The sequence below is a fragment of the Notechis scutatus genome, unplaced genomic scaffold (genome assembly GCF_049901735.1).
Source record: "Notechis scutatus isolate UNSWTSFEM ecotype Mainland unplaced genomic scaffold, rNotScu1.2 NSCUSCF24, whole genome shotgun sequence".
Taxonomy (NCBI): Eukaryota; Metazoa; Chordata; class Lepidosauria; order Squamata; family Elapidae; genus Notechis; species Notechis scutatus.
In genome coordinates, this window is record NW_028263149.1 from 311,964 (window position 1) to 331,119 (window position 19,156).

General features: G+C 52.4%; 1 protein-coding gene across 1 annotated transcript; it reads right to left on the reverse strand.

Moving 5' to 3' along the window:
* Window positions 1–7,648: 7,648 nt before the first annotated feature.
* Window positions 7,649–9,911, reverse strand: LOC148128563 (uncharacterized; the record flags this gene model as incomplete). The annotated part of the gene is made up of 2 exons (XM_087948835.1): window positions 7,649–8,931; window positions 9,851–9,911. Coding segments are annotated over 2 exons (1,344 nt in total), but the record flags the coding sequence as incomplete, so codon positions are not given.
* Between the last annotated feature and the right edge of the window lie 9,245 nt (window positions 9,912–19,156).

The following is a 19,156-nucleotide window of genomic DNA, read 5'->3' on the forward strand; positions in this document are numbered from 1 at the left end:
CCTCACTCACCCCCTTCTCAGGGATGGAGGGAGGGAGGAAGAGGAGGAGGAGGAGGAAGAGGAGGGCGAGGGACCCCCTCTCCTCACCCACCCACCCCCAGGGAGGAAGGCAGGACCCCCCACTCCCTTCCCTCCTCCTCTCCTCCTCCTCCTCCTCCTCCCCTTCCTCTTCTCCGGCCTTCCTCTGCCTCGTCTGGCTCCGGATCCGGGCCGGGGTGGGCTGGATGGTCTCCCAAGCCCCCTTCTCTCTCTCTCCCTCCCCAAGGCCGGGGGTGGGGGCGGCGGTGGGAGGTCTTCTCCGCCTGGCTGGGCCCGGCGCTGCGCTGCCGAACCTTATTTAGGCAAAAAGGCGAAGGAAGGAAGGAAGGAAGGAAGGGGGGCAGTCTGTCAAGGCGGAAAAAAAGGGGGAGGGCTCGCTTCCTCCTCCTCCTCCTCCTCTTCCTCCTCCTCCTCCTTCTTCTTCTTCTTCTTCTGCTCGGGCTAAACCCTCGCGAGTGAAATGGATTCGCCCAGCCGCCCGTTGCCACAACGGCCGGCCTCTCCGACTGTCCAGAAAGGGGGGAGAGGGGTAGAAAAGGAGGGAGTGTGTGTGTGTGGGGGGTTTGCTTGGATGGACTGAACCGTTGGGGGCGGAGCTTGGATACCCTTCTCAGCCAATGAAGGAGCAGTGGTGGTGGTGGGGGGATGGAGGGAAGAGGGAGGGGGAAAGAGGAGGGGGGGGACAGGGAGCTCTCTCATTGGCTACTCATAGAGGTGAGGAAGCCCCCCTCCCCACCTCACCACTCACAGGCCCCGCCCACCCTCCGTATAGCCCTTCCACCAATGGGGGCGTCGAAAGCCCCCTTGCCCCCTCCCCAAAATTTGCATACGTGCGTGGGGGGGAGGCGCACAGATAAAGGACTCCCACCCTTATGGACTTCAACTCCCAGAATCCTCCATGTCAAATGAGGGGGAATAATGGCAGATGGTGGGACTTCAACTCCCAGAATCCTCCAGTCAGTGAGGGAATAATGGCCCATTTTGGACTTCGACTCCCACAATCCTCCAGTCAGTGAGGGGAATAATGGCCCATTTTGGACTTCGACTCCCAGAATCCTCCAGTCAGTGAGGGGAATAATGGCCCATTTTGGACTTCGACTCCCAGAATCCTCCAGTCAGTGAGGGGAATAATGGCCCATTTTGGACTTCGACTCCCAGAATCCTCCAGTCAGTGGAGGGGAATAATGGCCCATTTTGGACTTCGACTCCCAGAATCCTCCAGTCAGTGAGGGAAATAATGGCAGATTGTGGACTTCGACTCCCAGAATCCTCCAGTCAGTGAGGGGAATAATGGCCCATTTTGGACTTCGACTCCCAGAATCCTCCAGTCAAGCGAGGGAAATAATGGCCCATTTTGGACTTCGACTCCCAGAATCCTCCAGTCAGTGAGGGGAATAATGGCCCATTTTGGACTTCGATCCCAGAATCCTCCAGTCAGTGAGGGAATAATGGCCCATTTTGGACTTCGACTCCCAGAATCCTCCAGTCAGTGAGGGGAATAATGGCCCATTTTGGACTTCGACTCCCAGAATCCTCCAGTCAGTGCGGGGAATAATGGCAGATTATGGACTCTCGACTCCCAGAATCCTCCAGTCAGTGAGGGGAATAATGGCAGATTATGGACTTCGACTCCCAGAATCCTCCAGTCAGTGAGGGAAATAATGGCAGATTGTGGACTTCGACCCCAGAATCCTCCAGTCAGTGAGGGGAATAATGGCCCATTTTGGACTTCGACTCCCAGAATCCTCCAGTCAGTGAGGGGAATAATGGCCCATTTTGGACTTCGACTCCCAGAATCCTCCAGTCAGGGAGGGAAATAATGGCAGATTGTGGACTTCGACTCCCAGAATCCTCCAGTCAGTGAGGGGAATAATGGTAGATTATGGACTTCGACTCCCAGAGAGGAGAGAGAGAGAGGAGAGAGAGAAGGGGAGAGAGAAGAGAAAGGAGGGAGAGAGAGAGAGGAGAGAGAGAAGGGGAGAGAGAAGAGAAAGGAGGGAGAGAGAGAGAGGAGAGAGAGAAGGAAGGAGAGGGAGAGGGAGAGAAGAGAGAGAAGGAAGGAGACAGAGAGAGAGGAGGAAGAGAAGAGAGAGAAGGAGGGAGAGAAGGAAAGAGAGAGAGAAGAGAGAGAAGGAAGGAGAGAGAGAGAGAGAGAGCGAGGAAGAGAAGAGAGAGGAGGGAGAGAAGGAGAGAGAGAGAGAAGAGAGAGAAGGAAGGAGAGAGAGAGAGAGAGAAAGGAGGAAGAGAAGAGAGAGAGAAGGAGGGAGAGAAGGAGAGAGAGAGAGAGAGAGAGAGAGAGGAAGGAAGGAGAGAGAGAGAGAGGGAGAGAAGAGAGAGAAGAGAGAGAGAAGGAAGGAGAGAGAGAGAGAGGAAGAGAAGAGAGAGAAGGAGGGAGAGAAGGAGAGAGAGAGAGAGAGAGGAGAGAGAGAGAAGGAAGGAGAGAGAGAGAGAGGGAGAGAAGAGAGAGAAGAGAGAGAGAAGGAAGGAGACAGAGAGAGAGGAAGAGAAGAGAGAGAAGGAGGGAGAAGGAGAGAGAGAGAGAGAAGAGAGAGAAGGAAGGAGAGAGAGAGAGAGGAAGAGAAGAGAGAGAAGGAGGGGAGAAGGAGAGAGAGAGAGAGAGAGAGAGAGAGAGAAGGAAGGGAGAGAGAGAGAGAGGAAGAGAAGAGAGAGAGGAGGAGAGAAGGAGAGAGAGAGAGAGAAGAGAGAGAAGGAGGGAGAGAAGGAGAGAGAGAGAAAGGAGAGAGAGAAGGAAGGGAGAGAGAGAGGAGAGAGAGAAGGAAGGAGAGAGAGAGAGAGAGGAAGAGAAGAGAGAGAAGGAGGGAGAGAGAGAGAGAGAGAAGAGAGAGAAGGAGGGAGAGAGAGAGAGAGGGGAGAGAGAGAAGGAGGGAGAGAGAGAGAGAGAGAAGAGAGAGAAGGAGGGAGAGAGAGAGAGAGAGAGAGGAGAGAGAGAAGGAAGGAGAGAGAAGGAGGGAGAGAAGGAGAGAGAGAGAGAGAGAGGAGAGAGAGAAGGAAGGAGAGAGAGAGAGAGAGAGAGAGAAGGAGAGAGAGAGGAAGAGAAGAGAGAGAAGGAAGAAGAGAAGGAGAGAGAGGAGAGAGAGAGGAAGGAGAGAGAGAGAGAGGGAGAGAAGAGAGAGAAGGAAGGAGAGAGAGAGAGGAGAGAGAGAAGGAAGGAGAGAGAGAGAGAAGGAAGGAGAGAGAGAGAGAGGGAGAGAGAAGAGAGAGAAGGAAGGAGAGAGAAAGGAGAGAGAGAAGGAAGAGAGAGAGAGGAGAGAGAGAAGGAAGGAGAGAGAGAGAGAGAGAAGGAAGGAGAGAGAGAGAGAAGGAAGGAGAGAGAGAGAGAGAGAGAGAAGAGAGAGAAGGAAGGAGAGAGAAAGGAGAGAGAGAAGGAAGGGAGAGAGAGAGGAGAGAGAGAAGGAAGGAGAGAGAGAGAGAGAGAGAGAGAGAGAGAGAGAGAGGGAGAGACCGCCATTTTGTGCCCCCTCACAACTCCCCCTCTCCCAAAGCTCCCCCAGCTCGCTCCCTTTCGCGGGAAACGCGGCCGCGCCTGCGCACTCGTGCCGCGCCGCTCTCCGAGGTCCTGAACGCCCCGCCGTCTCCCGGCTCTCTGGCGGCCTATTGGGAGCGAGGGAGCCCCTCCCTCCCCTCCCCCCGCCCACCCGGCGCCAGGGCGGGGCTTAAGCAGGGCTCTTCCCGGAAGGAGGAGTGTGGGGGGTGGAGCCTGAGCGGAGGGCAGGAGGGATTTGAAAGGAGGGGGGTGGAGTCCGCAGCCTTGACGTCACTTCCTCTTTCCTGCCGGAAGGGAGATGCTTAAGAGTGGGGAAGGAACCTCCGGAGGTCATCTAGTCCAGCCCCCGCTTGGGAAGCGGGCCTCCCAGAATCCGAGAAAGAAGAGAAGTTGGGACAAGGACCTTGGAGGTCATCTAGTCCAGCCCCCGCTTGGGAAGCGGGACTCCCAGAATCCGAGAAAGAAGAGAAGTTGGGACAAGGACCTTGGAGGTCATCTAGTCCAGCCCCCGCTTGGGAAGCGGGCCTCCCAGAATCCGAGAAAGAAGAGAAGTTGGGACAAGGACCTTTTGGAGGTCATCTAGTCCAGCCCCCGCTTGGGAAGCGGGCCTCCCAGAATCCGAGAAAGAAGAGAAGTTGGGACAAGGACCTTTTGAGGTCATCTAGTCCAGCCTCCTGCTCAAATCAAGGAGAGCCTAGAATAGAGAATGACAGAATCACACAGCTGGGAGGAGACCTTGGGGAGCTCGGGGCGGTCATCTAGAATCCAGAAACCCCACCCGCTTGCTCAAGACCTTCAGAATCAAAGCTGGACAGATTCGAAGGCAGCTCCCCAAACAGAGGGTTGGACTGGATGACCTCCGAGGTCCCTTCCACCCTGTCACTCTAGGATTCTGTCAGGAAGTCCTTCTTGAGGAGGGGTTGGACAAGGATGCCCTCCGAGGTCCCTTCCCAGCCCCCTGTCACTCGGGATTCTGTCAGAAGTCCCTTGAGCAGGGGTTGGACTGGATGCCTCCGAGGTCATCTTCCCAGCCCCTGTCACTCTATGATTCTGTCAGGAAGTCCTTCTTGGAGGAGGGGGTTGGACTGGATGCCCTCCGAGGTCCCTTTCCACCCTGTCACTCTATGATTCTGTCAGGAAGTCCTTCTTGAGCAGGGGGTTGGACTGGATGCCCTCCGAGGTCCCTTCCCACCCTGTCACTCCCATGATTCTGTCAGGAAGTCCTTCTTGAGCAGGGGGTTGGGACTGATGACCCTCCGAGGTCCCTTCCCACCCTGTCACTCTATGATTCTGTCAGGAAGTCCTTCTTGAGCAGGGGGGTTGGACTGGATGACCTCCGAGGTCCCTTCCCACCCTGTCACTCTATGATTCTGTCAGGAAGTCCTTCTTGAGCAGGGGGTTGGACTGGATGCCCTCCGAGGTCCCTTCCAACCTTGTCACTCTATGATTCTGTAAGGAAGTCCTTCTTGAGCAGGGGGTTGGACTGATGCCCTCCGAGGTCCCTTCCCACCCTGTCACTCTATGATTCTGTCAGGAAGTCCTTCTTGAGCAGGGGTTGGACTGATGACCTCCGGGGTCCCTTCCATGGTTTTCAATGGAGAAACGGGCCATTTTTTTGTTCCTCCCTCCACCAATTCTGTTGCAGCTAAGACGGGGGTCACTAAAGGAAGCGCGTTGTAACTGGAGGGTTCCTGAAGGGGCTGATCCACTCGCTCATTGGCTGGATGAAGAAACGGAGGGATGGATGGATAGAAGAAGAGAGGGATGGATGAAGAAATGGAGGGATGGGTGGATAGAAGAAGAGAGGGATGGATGAAGAATGGAGGATGGATGGATAGAAGAAGAGGAGGGATGAAGAAATGGATGGATGGATGGATAGAAGAAGAGAGGATGGATGAAGAAATGGAGTTAGGGGATGGATAGAAGAGGGAGAGATGAAGAAATGGAGGGATGGATGGATAGAAGAAGAGAGGGATGGATGAAGAAATGGATGGATGGATGGATCGAAGAAGAGAGGGATGGATGAATAAATAAAGGGATGGATGGATAGAAGAAGAGAGGGATGGATGAAGAAGAGGGAGGGATGAAGAAATGGAGGGATGGATGGATAGAAGAAGAGAGGGATGGATGAAGAAATGGAGGGATGGATGGATAGAAGAAGAGAGGGATGGATGAAGAAACGGAGGGATGGATGGATAGAAGAAGAGAGGGATGGATGAAGAAATGGATGGATGGATGGATAGAAGAAGAGGGATGGATGAAGAAATGGAGGAATGGATGATAGAAGAAGAGAGGGAAGGATGAAGAAATGGAGTTAGGGATGGATAGAAGAAGAGGGAGGGATGAAGAAATGGAGGGATGGATGGATAGAAGAAGAGAGGGAAGGATGAAGAAATGGAGGGATGGGTGGATAGAAGAAGAGGGAGGGATGAAGAAATGGAGGGATGGGTGGATAGAAGAAGAGAGGGATGGATGAATAAATAAAGGGATGGATGGATAGAAGAAGAGAGGGATGGATGAAGAAATGGAGGGATGGATGGATAGAAGAAGAGGGAGGGATGAAGAAATGGAGGGATGGATGGATAGAAGAAGAGAGGGAAGGATGAAGAAATGGATGGATGGATGGATAGAAGAAGAGAGGGATGGATGGATAGAAGAAGAGAGGATGGATGAAGAAATAGATGGATGGAGGGATAGAAGAAGAGAGGGATGGATGAAGAAATGGATGGATGGATGGATAGAAGAAGAGAGGGATGGATGAAGAAACGGATGGATGGATGGATAGAAGAAGAGAGGGATGGATGAAGAAATGGAGGGATGGATGGATAGAAGAAAGGAAGGATGAAGAAATAGATGGATGGATGGATAGAAGAAGAGAGGGATGGATGAAGAAATGGAGGGATGGATGGATAGAAGGAGAAGAAAGGGAAGGATGAAGAAATAGATGGATGGATGGATAGAAGAAGAGAGAGGATGATGAAGTAATGGATGGATGGAGGGATAGAAGAAGAGAGGATGGATGAAGAAATGGATGAAGAAACGGATGGATGGATGGATAGAAGAAGAAGGATGGATGGATGGATAGAAGAAGAGAGGGATGGATGAAGAAATGGATGGATGGATGGATAGAAGAAGAGAGGGATGGATGAATAGAAGAAACGGATGGATGGATGGATAGAAGAAGAGAGGGATGGATGAAGAAATGGAGGGATGGATGGATAGAAGAAGAGGGATGGATGAAGAAATGGATGGATGGATGGATAGAAGAAGCGGAGGGATGGATGAAGAAATGGATGGATGGAGATAGAAGAAGAGAGGATGGATGAAGAAACGGATGGATGGATGGATAGAAGAAAAGAGATTGGATGAAGAAATGGAGGGATGGATGGATAGAAGAAGAGTGGGATGGATGAAGAAAGATGGATGGATGGATAGAAGAAAGAGAGGGATGGATGAAGAAATGGATGGATGGATGGATAGAAGAAAGAGGGATGGGATGGATAGAAGATGGATGGATGGATGGATGGATAGAAGAAGAGAGGGATGGATGAAGAAATGGATGGATGTGGATGGATAGAAGAAGAGAGGGAGGATGAAGAAATGGATGGATGGATGGATAGAAGAAGGGATGGATGATAGAAGAAGAGAAGGATGATGAAGAAATGGAGGGATGGATGGATAGGGAAGAAGAGAGGGATGGATGAAGAAATCAGATGGATGGATGGATAGAAGAAGAGAGGGATGGATGAAGAAATGGATGGATGGATGGATAGAAGAAGAGAGGGATGGATGAAGAAATGGATGGATGGATGGATAGAAGAAGAGAGGGATGGATGAAGAAGATGGAGGATGGATGGATAGAAGAAGAGAGGAGAAGAAATGGAGGATGGATGGATGAAGAGAATGGATGAAGAAATAGATGGATGGAGGATAGAAGAAGAGGGAAGGATGAAGAAATGGATGGATGGATGGATAGAAGAAGAGAGGATGGATGAAGAAATAGATGGATGGAGGGATAGAAGAAGAGAGGATGGATGAAGAAATGGATGGATGGATGGATAGAAGAAGAGAGGGATGGATGAAGAAATGGATGGATGGATAGAAGAAGAGTGGGATGGATGAAGAAATGGAGGGATGGATGGATAGAAGAAGAGAGGGATGGATGAAGAAATGGATGGATGGATGGATAGAAGAAGAGAGGGATGGATGAAGAAATGGATGGATGGATGGATAGAAGAAGAGAGGGATGGATGAAGAAATGGATGGATGGATGGATAGAAGAAGAGAGGGAAGGATGAAGAAATAGATGGATGGATGGATAGAAGAAGAGAGGGATGGATGAAGAAATGGAGGGATGGATGGATAGAAGAAGAGAGAGGGATGGATGAAGAAATGGAGATGGATGGATGGATAGAAGAAGAGAGGGATGGATGAAGAAATGGAGGGATGGATGGATAGAAGAAGAGAGGGATGGATGAAGAAAGTGGATGGATGGATGGATAGAAGAAGAGAGGGATGGATGAAGAAATGGAGGATGGATGGATAGAAGAAGAGAGGGATGGATGAAGAAATGGAGGGATGGATGGATAGAAGAAGAGAGGGATGGATGAAGAAATAGATGGATGGATGGATAGAAGAAGAGAGGGAAGGATGAAGAAACGGATGGATGGATGGATAGGAGAAGAGTGGGATGGATGAAGAAATAGATGGATGGAGGGATAGAAGAAGAGAGGGATGGATGAAGAAATGGATGGATGGATGGATAGAAGAAGAGAGGGATGGATGAAGAAATGGATGGATGGATGGATAGAAGAAGAGAGGGATGGATGAAGAAATGGATGGATGGATGGATAGAAGAAGAGAAGGATGGATGAAGAAATGGAGGGATGGATGGATAGAAGAAGAGAGGGATGGATGAAGAAACGGATGGATGGATGGATAGAAGAAGAGAGGGATGGATGAAGAAATGGAGGGATGGATGGATAGAAGAAGAGGGAGGGATGAAGAAATGGAGGGATGGATGGATAGAAGAAGAGAGGGATGGATGAAGAAATGGATGGATGGATGGATAGAAGAAGAGTGGGATGGATGAAGAAATGGAGGGATGGATGGATAGAAGAAGAGAGGATGGATGAAGAAATGGAGGATGGATGGATAGAAGAAGAGAGGGATGGATGAAGAAATGGAGGGATGGATGGATAGAAGAAGAGAGGGATGGATGAAGAAATGGATGGATGGAGGGATAGAAGAAGAGAGGGATGGATGAAGAAATGGATGGATGGAGGGATAGAAGAAGAGAGGGATGGATGAAGAAATGGAGGGATGGATGGATAGAAGAAGAGAGGGATGGATGAAGAAATGGATGGATGGATGGATAGAAGAAGAGAGGGATGGATGAAGAAATGGATGGATGGATTTGGATAGAAGAAGAGAGGGATGGATGAAGAAATGGATGGATGGAGGGATAGAAGAAAGAGGGATGGATGAAGAAGATGGATGGATGGATGGATAGAAGAAGAGAGGGATGGATGAAGAAATGGATGGATGGATGGATAGAAGAAGAGAGGGATGGATGAAGAAATGGATGGATGGATGGATAGAAGAAGAGAGGGATGGATGAAGAAGTGGATGGATGGATGGATAGAAGAAGAGTGGGGATGGATGAAGAAATGGATGGATGGATGGATAGAAGAAGAGAGGGATGGATGAAGTAATGGATTTGGATGGATGGATAGAAGAAGAGAGGGATGGATGAAGAATGGACGGATGGATGGAAGAAGAGAGGATGGATGAAGAAATGGAGGATGATGATAGAAGAAGAGAGGGATGAATGAAGAAATGGATGGATGATGGATAGAAGAAGAGAGGGATGGATGAAGAAATGGATGGATGGATGGATAGAAGAAGAGAGGGATGGATGAAGAAGATGGAGGGATAGAAGAATAGAGGATGATTGAAGAGTGGATGGATAGGGAAGAAGTTAGAGGGATGAATGAAGAAACGTTGAGGGATGGATGAATGAAGAAGAAGAGGGATGGATGAAGAAGTGGATGATGGAGGGATAGAAGAAGAGAGGGATGAATGAAGATGGGAGGGATGGATGGAAGAAGAGAGGGATGGATGAAGAAACGGATGGATGGATGGATAGAAGAAGAGAGGGATGGATGAAGAAACAGATGGATGGAGGGATAGAAGAAGAGAGGGATGGATGAAGAAATGGATGGATGGAGGATAGAAGAAGAGAGGGATGATGTGAAGAAATGGAAGGATGGAGGGATAGAAGAAAGAGAGGGATGGATGAAGATATGGAGGGATGGAAAGATAGAAGAAGAGAGGGATGGATGAAGAAACGGATGGATGGATAGAAGAAGAGAGGAAGGATGAAGAAGTGGATGGATGGAGAGATAGAAGAAGAGAGGGATGGATGAAGAAATGGATGGATGGAGGGATAGAAGAAGAGAGGGATGGATGAAGAAGTACGATGGATGATGGATAGAAGAGAGGGATGGATGAAGAAATGGAGGGATGGATGGATAGAAGAAGAGAGGGATGGATGAAGAAATGGAGGGATGATGAATAGGAAGAAGAGACTGGAAGGATGAAGAAATGGAGGGATGGATGGATAGAAGAAGAGAGGGATGGATGAAGAAATGGAGGGATGGATGGATAGAAGAAGAGTGGGATGGATGAAGAAATGGAGGGATGGATGGATAGAAGAATGAGGGATGGATGAAGAAATGGAGGGATGGAGATAGAAGAAGAGAGGGATGGATGAAGAAATGAGGATGGATGGATAGAAGAAGAGAGGGATGGATGAAGAAATGGAGGGATGGATGGATAGAAGAAGAGAGGGGATGGATGAAGAAATGGAGGGATGGATGGATAGAAGAAGAGTGGGATGGATGAAGAAATGGAGGGATGGATGGGAAGAAGGCATGATGAAGGATGGATAGAAGAAGAGAGGGGATGGATGAAGAAATGGAGGGATGGATGGATAGAAGAAGAGAGGGCAAGCAAGCCAGCAAAGCACGCAGGCCAGGCCAGGCAAATGGGGATGAGGAAGGGATCCCTCGGAGGTCATCTTAGGCTGACCCTGCCCCAAGCAGGAGGAAACCTCCTCCCGCCCCCCTGGACTGAAATGACAGAACCACTGGCAGGGAAGGGACCTCGCAAGGCGGGGGGAGGGGTCATCTAGTCGGACCCCCTGCTGGAGGAAAAGAACCCTGACGGAAGGAGAAGATCGGGAAGGACACTGGGAGGTCATCTAGTCCAACCCCCGGGTCAAACCAGGAGACCCTTAGAGAATCATAGAGTAACAGAGCTGGAAGGGACCTGGGAGGTCATCTAGTCCAACCCCTGCTTGAGTCGGAGACCCTTACAGAATCACAGGGTTGAGAGGGACCTGGGAGGTCATCTAGTCCAACCCCCTGCTTGAGCAGGAGACCTTTAAAGAATCATAGAGTAACAGAGCTGGAAGGGACCTGGGAGGTCATCTAGTCCAACCCGCTGCTTGAGCAGGTGACCCTTAGAGAATCATAGAGTAACAGAGCTGGAAGGGACCTGGGAGGTCATCTAGTCCAACCCCCACCGACTGCGAGCCGGAGACCCTTACAGAATCACAGGGTTGAGAGGGACCTGGGAAGTCATCTAGTCCAACCCCCGGCTCAAACAGGAGACCTCTTAGAGAATCATAGAGTAACAGAGTCTGGAAGGGACCTGGGAGGTCATCTAGTCCAACCCGCTGCTTGAGCAGGTGACCCTTAGAGAATCATGGAATAACAGAGATGGAAGGGACCTGGGGAGGTCATCTAGTCCAACCCCCCGACTAGAGCCGGAGACCCTTACAGAATCACAGGGCTGAGGGGCACCTGGGAGATCATCTAGTCCAACCCCTGCTTGAGCAGGAGACCTTTAAAGAATCATAGAGTAACAGAGCTGGAAGGGACCTGGGAGGTCATCTAGTCCAACCGCCTGCTTGAGCAGGGAGACCTTTAAAGAATCATAGAGTAACAGAGCTGGAAGGGACCTGGGAGGTCATCTAGTCCAACCCCGACTAGAGCCGGAGACCCTTACAGAATCACAGGGCTGAGGGTACCTGGGAGATCATCTAGAGTCAACCCCGACTCAAGCCAGAGACCCTTACAAGAATCACAGGTTTGAGAGGGACCTGGGAGGTCATCTAGTCCAACCCCCCGGCTCAAACCGGCGACCCTTAGAGAATCATAGAGTAACAGAGCTGGAAGGGACCTGGGAGGTCATCTAGTCCAACCCGCTGCTTGAGCAGGTGACCCTTAGAGAGAATCATAGAGCAGGAAGGGACCTGGGAAGTCATCTAGTCCAACCCCTGCTGGAGCAGGGGACCCTTAAGAGAATCATAGAATAACAGAGCTGGAAGGGACCTGGGAGGTCATCTAGTCCAACCCCCGGCTGCCCAGCTTCTTCTTCAACACCCCTTTCCCCATTGATGGACCCCCCCCACCCCCCACTTCCCACCTTCCAGCGGCAAGCAGTTCCACCACATCTCTCCTGGGGGAGTTTTCCTCCCTCAGCTTCTCCTCCTGCCTTCGGGGAGAGGTTGAAAACAAGGCGACCCCCTCTTGTTTAGGGGCAGCCCCCAAATAATCCTGGAACCCGGACGAGAGTGCGTTCCTGCGGCGCGCCGGACTTCGGACAGCCCTGCGAGGTAGGCCAAGCCGGGCAACGGGGAGCGAGGCTGGGATTGGGAGGCTGCCCTTCCCCTTACGCCTACCCAGGCCCTGAGCTCCCACCCCAAAAGGAGGGAACCCCTCCCAGCAGGGGTTGGACTAGATGACCTCCGAGGTCCCCTTCCCTTCTTCTAGGATTGGGCTTGGACTAGATGACCTCCAAGGTCCCTTCCCTTTCCTAGGATTGGGTTGGACTAGATGACCTCCGAGGTCCCCTTCCCTTCTTCTAGGATTGGGCTTGGACTAGATGACCTCCGAGGTCCCCTTCCCTTCTTCTATGATCGGGGTTGGACTAGATGACCTCCAAGGTCCCTTCCCTTCTTCTATGATTGGGGTTGGACTAAATGACCTCCCAGGTCCCCTTCCCTTCTTCTAGGATTGGGGTTGGACTAGATGACCTCCGAGGTCCCCTTCCCTTCTTCTAGGATTGGGCTTGGACTAGATGACCTCCGAGGTCCCCTTCCCTTCTTCTAGGATTGGGGTTGGACTAGATGACCTCCCAAGGTCCCTCCCCTTCTTCTATGATTGGGGTTGGACTAGATGATCTCCCAGGCCCCCCCATCTTTCTATGATCGGGGTTGGACTAGATGCCCTCCGAGGTCCCCTTCCCTTCTTCTAGGATCGGGGTTGGACTAGATGCCCTCCCAGGTCCCCTTCCCTTCTTCTAGGATCGGGGTTGGACTAGATGCCCTCTGAGGTCCCTTCCCTTCTCCTACGATTGGGGTTGGGCTAGATGACCTCCAAGGTCCCTTCCCTTCTTCTATGATCGGGGTTGGACTAGATGCCCTCTGAGGTCCCCTTCCCTTCTTCTAGGATTGGGGTTGGACTAGATGACTTCAAAGGTCCCTTTCCTTCTTCTATGATTGGGGTTGGACTAGATGACCTCCGAGGTCCCTCCCCTTCTTCTAGGATTGGGGTTGGACTAGATGCCCTCCGAGGTCCCCTTCCCTTCTTCTAGGATTGGGGTTGGGCTAGATGACCTCCGAGATGCCTTTCCTTCTCCTACGATTGGGGTTGGACTAGATGACCTCCGAGGTCCCTTCCCTTCTCCTACGATTGGGGTTGGACTAGATGACCTTCAAGGTCCCTTCCCTTCTTCTATGGTTCTGGCAAAGGGTCTCCTGCCAGAGGAAGGGGGGTTGGACTAGATGACCTCTAAGGTCATTTCCCTGCTTCCATAGTTCTGTCAGGACCTCCTTCTGTCAGGGACCTCGGTGGGCATCTAGTCCAACCTCAATCATAGAAAAAAGGGAAGCCACCTTGGAGGTCATCTAGTCCAACCCCAATGGTAGAAGAAGGGAAGGGGCCTTTGAGGTCATCTAGTCCAACCCCAATCATAGAATAAGGAAAGGGGCCGTTGAGGTCATCTAGTCCAACCCCAATCGTAAGAAGAAGGGAAGGCACCTCGGAGGTCATCTAGTCCAACCCCAATCGTAGAAGAAGGGAAGGCGCCTCGAAGGAGGGCATCTAGTCCAACCCCAATCGTAGGAAGAAGGGAAGGTGCCTTTGAGGTCATCTAGTCCAACCCCAATCGTAGAAGAAAGGAAGGGGCCTGCGGAGGGCATCTAGTCCAACCCCAATCGTAGAAGAAGGGAAGGTGCCTTGAGGTCATCTAGTCCAACCTCAATCATAGAAGAAGGGAAGGCACCTCGGAGGGCATCTAGTCCAACCCCCCACCTCCTCAGGCAGGAGACCCGTACAGAATTTCAAGAGGAGACAGTCGGAAGGTACCTGGGAGGTCATCTAGTCCAACCCCCCGCTTGCTCAAGCAGGAGACCCCAGACAGAATCAAGAGAGTGGGGAAAGGGACCTCGGGAGGTTATCCAGTCCAACCCCCCGCTCAACGCAGGAGTCCCTTGAAGAATGACAGCATGACAAAGCTGGAAGGAGCCTTGGGAGGAGGTCATCTAGCCCACCCCACCCCCGGCCATCCTCAGAACCAGGCGAAGAACGCACCCCCCCACCCCGCCCTGATGCCCAAATGCCCCTCCCTTCTTTCTTAGTCCTGAGGCCCCCACCCCACCCCCTCCACGATTCTCCCTCCCGAGTGGTGTTTGTGTTGGAGTGGCGAGTGCGAGAGACGCCCTTCCTGCCCGTCAGTTCCTGGGGGAAGGGGGCGGGGGGCAGCCCTCCCCCTCGAGCCCCCCTACCACCAAGTGAGGAAGGAGCTGCCTGGCTTCCCGTTGTCGCGCACGGCGGAGCCGCCACACGGACGTAGAGCGGGACGGCCTGCTTCCCATGGATTTCCAGCCCTCCCGGAAGCACAGGAGACCCTTAGAGAATCATAGAATCACAGAGCTGGAAGGGACACTGGGAGGTCCTCTAGTCCAACCCCGGGGTCAAACAGGAGACCCTTAGAGAATCATAGAATCACAGAGCTGGAAGGGACCTGGGAGGTCCTCTAGTCCAACCCACTGCTTGAGCAGGAGACCCTTAGAGAATCATAGAATAACAGAGCTGGAAGGGACCTGGGAGGTCCTGTAGTCCAACCCACTGCTTGAGCAGGAAACCCTTAGAGAATCATAGAATAACAGAGCTGGAAGGGACACTGGGAGGTCCTCTAGTCCAACCCCGGGTCAAACAGGAGACCCTTAGAGAATCATAGAATCACAGAGCTGGAAGGGACACTGGGAGGTCCTCTAGTCCAACCCCGGGTCAAACAGGAGACCCTTAGAGAATCATAGAATCACAGAGCTGGAAGGGACCTGGGAGGTCCTCTAGTCCAACCCACTGCTTGAGCAGGAGACCCTTAGAGAATCATAGAATAACAGAGCTGGAAGGGACCTGGGAGGTCCTGTAGTCCAACCCACTGCTTGAGCAGGAAACCCTTAGAGAATCATAGAATAACAGAGCTGGAAGGGACACTGGGAGGTCCTCTAGTCCAACCCCGGGTCAAACAGGAGACCCTTAGAGAATCATAGAATCACAGAGCTGGAAGGGACACTGGGAGGTCCTCTAGTCCAACCCCCGGGTCAAACAGGAGACCCTTAGAGAATCATAGAATCACAGAGCTGGAAGGGACACTGGGAGGTCCTCTAGTCCAACCCCTGGGTCAAACAGGAGACCCTTAGAGAATCATCGAATCACAGAGCTGGAAGGGACACTGGGAGGTCCTCTAGTCCAACCCCGGGTCAAACCCGAGACCCTTAGAGAATCATAGAATCACAGAGCTGGAAGGGACACTGGGAGGTCCTGTAGTCCAACCCACTGCTTGAGCAGGAGACCCTTAGAGAATCATAGAGCTGGAAGGGACCTGGGAGGTCCTCTAGTCCAACCCCGGGTCAAACAGGGAGACCCTTAGAGAATCATAGAGCTGGAAGGGACCTGGGAGGTCCTGTAGTCCAACCCCCGGGTCAAACAGGAGACCCTTAGAGAATCATAGAATCACAGAGCTGGAAGGGACACTGGGAGGTCCTCTAGTCCAACCCCCGGGTCAAACAGGAGACCCTTAGAGAATCATAGAATCACAGAGCTGGAAGGGACACTGGGAGGTCCTCTAGTCCAACCCGGGTCAAACAGGAGACCCTTAGAGAATCATAGAATCACAGAGCTGGAAGGGACCTGGGAGGTCCTCTAGTCCAACCCACTGCTTGAGCAGGAGACCCTTAGAGAATCATAGAGTCACAGAGCTGGAAGGGACACTGGGAGGTCCTCTAGTCCAACCCCCGGGTCAAACAGGAGACCCTTAGAGAATCATAGAATCACAGAGCTGGAAGGGACACTGGGAGGTCCTCTAGTCCAACCCACTGCTTGAGCAGGAAACCCTTAGAGAATCATAGAATCACAGAGCTGGAAGGGACCTGGGAGGTCCTCTAGTCCAACCCGGGTCAAACAGGAGACCCTTAGAGAATCATAGAATCACAGAGCTGGAAGGGACCTGGGAGGTCCTCTAGTCCAACCCCGGGTCAAACAGGAGACCCTTAGAGAATCATAGAGTCACAGAGCTGGAAGGGACACTGGGAGGTCCTGTAGTCCAACCCCGGGTCAAACAGGAGACCCTTAGAGAATCATAGAATCACAGAGCTGGAAGGGACACTGGGAGGTCCTCTAGTCCAACCCCGGGTCAAACAGGAGACCCTTAGAGAATCATAGAATCACAGAGCTGGAAGGGACACTGGGAGGTCCTCTAGTCCAACCCCCGGGTCAAACCCGAGACCCTTAGAGAATCATAGAATCACAGAGCTGGAAGGGACACTGGGAGGTCCTCTAGTCCAACCCCGGGTCAAACAGGAGACCCTTAGAGAATCATAGAATCTCAGAGCTGGAAGGGACACTGGGAGGTCCTCTAGTCCAACCCCGGGTCAAACAGGAGACCCTTAGAGAATCATAGAATCACAGAGCTGGAAGGGACACTGGGAGGTCCTCTAGTCCAACCCCGGGTCAAACAGGAGACCCTTAGAGAATCATAGAATCACAGAGCTGGAAGGGACACTGGGAGGTCCTCTAGTCCAACCCCGGGTCAAACAGGAGACCCTTAGAGAATCATAGAATCACAGAGCTGGAAGGGACACTCGGAGGTCCTCTAGTCCAACCCCGGGTCAAACAGGAGACCCTTAGAGAATCATAGAATCACAGAGCTGGAAGGGACACTGGGAGGTCCTCTAGTCCAACCCCCGGGTCAAACCGGAGACCCTTAGAGAATCATAGAATCACAGAGCTGGAAGGGACACTGGGAGGTCCTCTGGTCCAACCCCGGGTCAAACAGGAGACCCTTAGAGAATCATAGAATCACAGAGCTGGAAGGGACACTGGGAGGTCCTCTAGTCCAACCCCGGGTCAAACAGGAGACCCTTAGAGAATCATAGAATCACAGAGCTGGAAGGGACACTGGGAGGTCATCCAGCCCGACCCCCTTCTCGTGCTGGAGAGACCCTGATGGAACCATATGCCGGAAGGGACCTCGGAGGTCATCTAGCCCAACCCCTCCCTAGCAGGAGACCCTTCCAGACTCATGGAACGAGGAAGGGGACCTCGGAGGTCATCCAGCCCAACCCCCTCCCCCAGCAGGAGACCCTTCCAGACTCATGGAACGAGGGAAGGGGACCTCGGAGGTCATCCAGCCCAACCCCTTCCCCAGCAGGAGACCCTTCCAAACTCATGGAACGAGGGAAGGGACCTCGGAGGTCATCCAGCCCAACCCCCTGCCCCAGCAGGAGACCCTTCCAGACTCATGGAACAGGGAAGGGGACCTCGGAGGTCATCCAGCCCAACCCCCTCCCCCAGCAGGAGACCCTTCCAAACTCATGGGAACGAGGGAAGGGACCTCGGAGGTCATCCAGCCCAACCCCCTTCCCCAGCAGGAGACCCTTCTAGACTCATGGAACGAGGGAAGGGACCTCGGAGGTCATCTAGCCCAACCCCTCCCCCAGCAGGAGACCCTTCCAAACTCATGGAACGAGGGAAGGGGACCTCGGAGGTCATCCAGCCCAACCCTGCCCCAGCAGGAGACCCTTCCAAACTCATGGAATAAGGGAAGGGACCTCGGAGGTCATCTAGCCCAACCCCGTCCCCAGCAGGAGACCCTTCCAGACTCATGGAAAGAGGGAAGGGACCTCGGAGGTCATCTAGCCCAACCCCTCCCCAGCAGGAGACCCTTCCAGACTCATGGAACGAGGGGAAGGGGACCTCGGAGGTCATCTAGCCCAACCCCCTTTCTCGTGCTGGAGACCAGGTTTAAAACAGGGGGGGCGGAAAAACTCGTAAGTTGCGTTGGGCTTTGTGTGTCGACGCCCTGTGTGTCACACACACACACACACACACACACACACACACACCAACACACGTGTTGTTTCCCCAGGCCAGGACGCCGCCGCCACGACGGAGGAAGGAAACTTAGCGAGGTGCGGCTTTCCGTCTGCGACACCCTTGGCCACAACTTGGCGCCCTGCCGGCTGGGCTGGGCGGAAGCCCAGGCCTAGGCCTGGTTGTCTTGGGGGTGGAGGGGGGCGGTGGTCCGGGTTCGAGGGTCCCCTCACCACGGGGTGATCCCCCCCCCCAAAAAAACCTCCTCCCCCCCGGCTTCTTTGCCCCCTTCCTTTGGCCATGTGTTTGTGGGGGGTGTTTGTGGGGGTGTATTTGTGTGTGTTTGTCTGTGTGTGTGTGTTTCTGTGTGTGTGGGGTGGTGAGGTGTGTGTTTGTGTGTGTGTGTGTTTGTGTGTGTGTGTGTGTCTGTTTGTGTGTGTGTCTTTGTGTGTGTGTCTTTGTGTGTGTGTGTGTTTGTCTGTGTGTGTGTTTCTGTGTGTGTGTGTGTGTGTGTGTTTCTGTGTGTGTGTGTGTGTGGGTGGGTGGGTGTTTGTGTGTGTGTGTGCTTGTGTGTGTGTTTGTAGGGTGTTTGTGGGGGTGTATTTGTGTATTTGTGTGTGTGTGTCTTTGTGTGTGTGTGTTTGTCTGTGTGTGTGTTTCTGTGTGTTTCTGTGTGTGTGTGTGTGTGTGTTTCTGTGTGTGTGTGTGTGTGGGTAGGTGGGTGTTTGTGTGTGTTTGTGCTTGTGTGTGTGTTTGTGGGGTTGTGTGTGTGTTTGTGTGTGTGTGTTTGTATTTGTGTGTGTGTGTCTTTGTGTGTGTGTGTGTGTGTGTGTGTTTTTCTGTGTGTTTCTGTGTGTGTGTTTCTGTGTGTGTGTGTGCGGGTGGGTGTTTGTGTGTGTGTGTGTGCTTGTGTGTGTGCTTGTGTGTGTGCTTGTGTGTGTGTTTGTGGGGGTGTGGGGGTGTCTTTGTGTGTGTGTTTTTGTGTGTGTGTGTGTTGTGTGTGTTTCTGTGTGTGTGTTTCTGTGGGGGTGGGTAGTGTGGTGTACTTGTGTGTGCTTGTGTGTGCTGCTTGTGTGTGTGTTTTTGGGGGTGTGGGGGTGTCTTTGTGTGTGTGTGTGTGTTTTGTGTGTGTGTGTTTGTGTGTGTTTCTGTGTGTGTGTTTCTG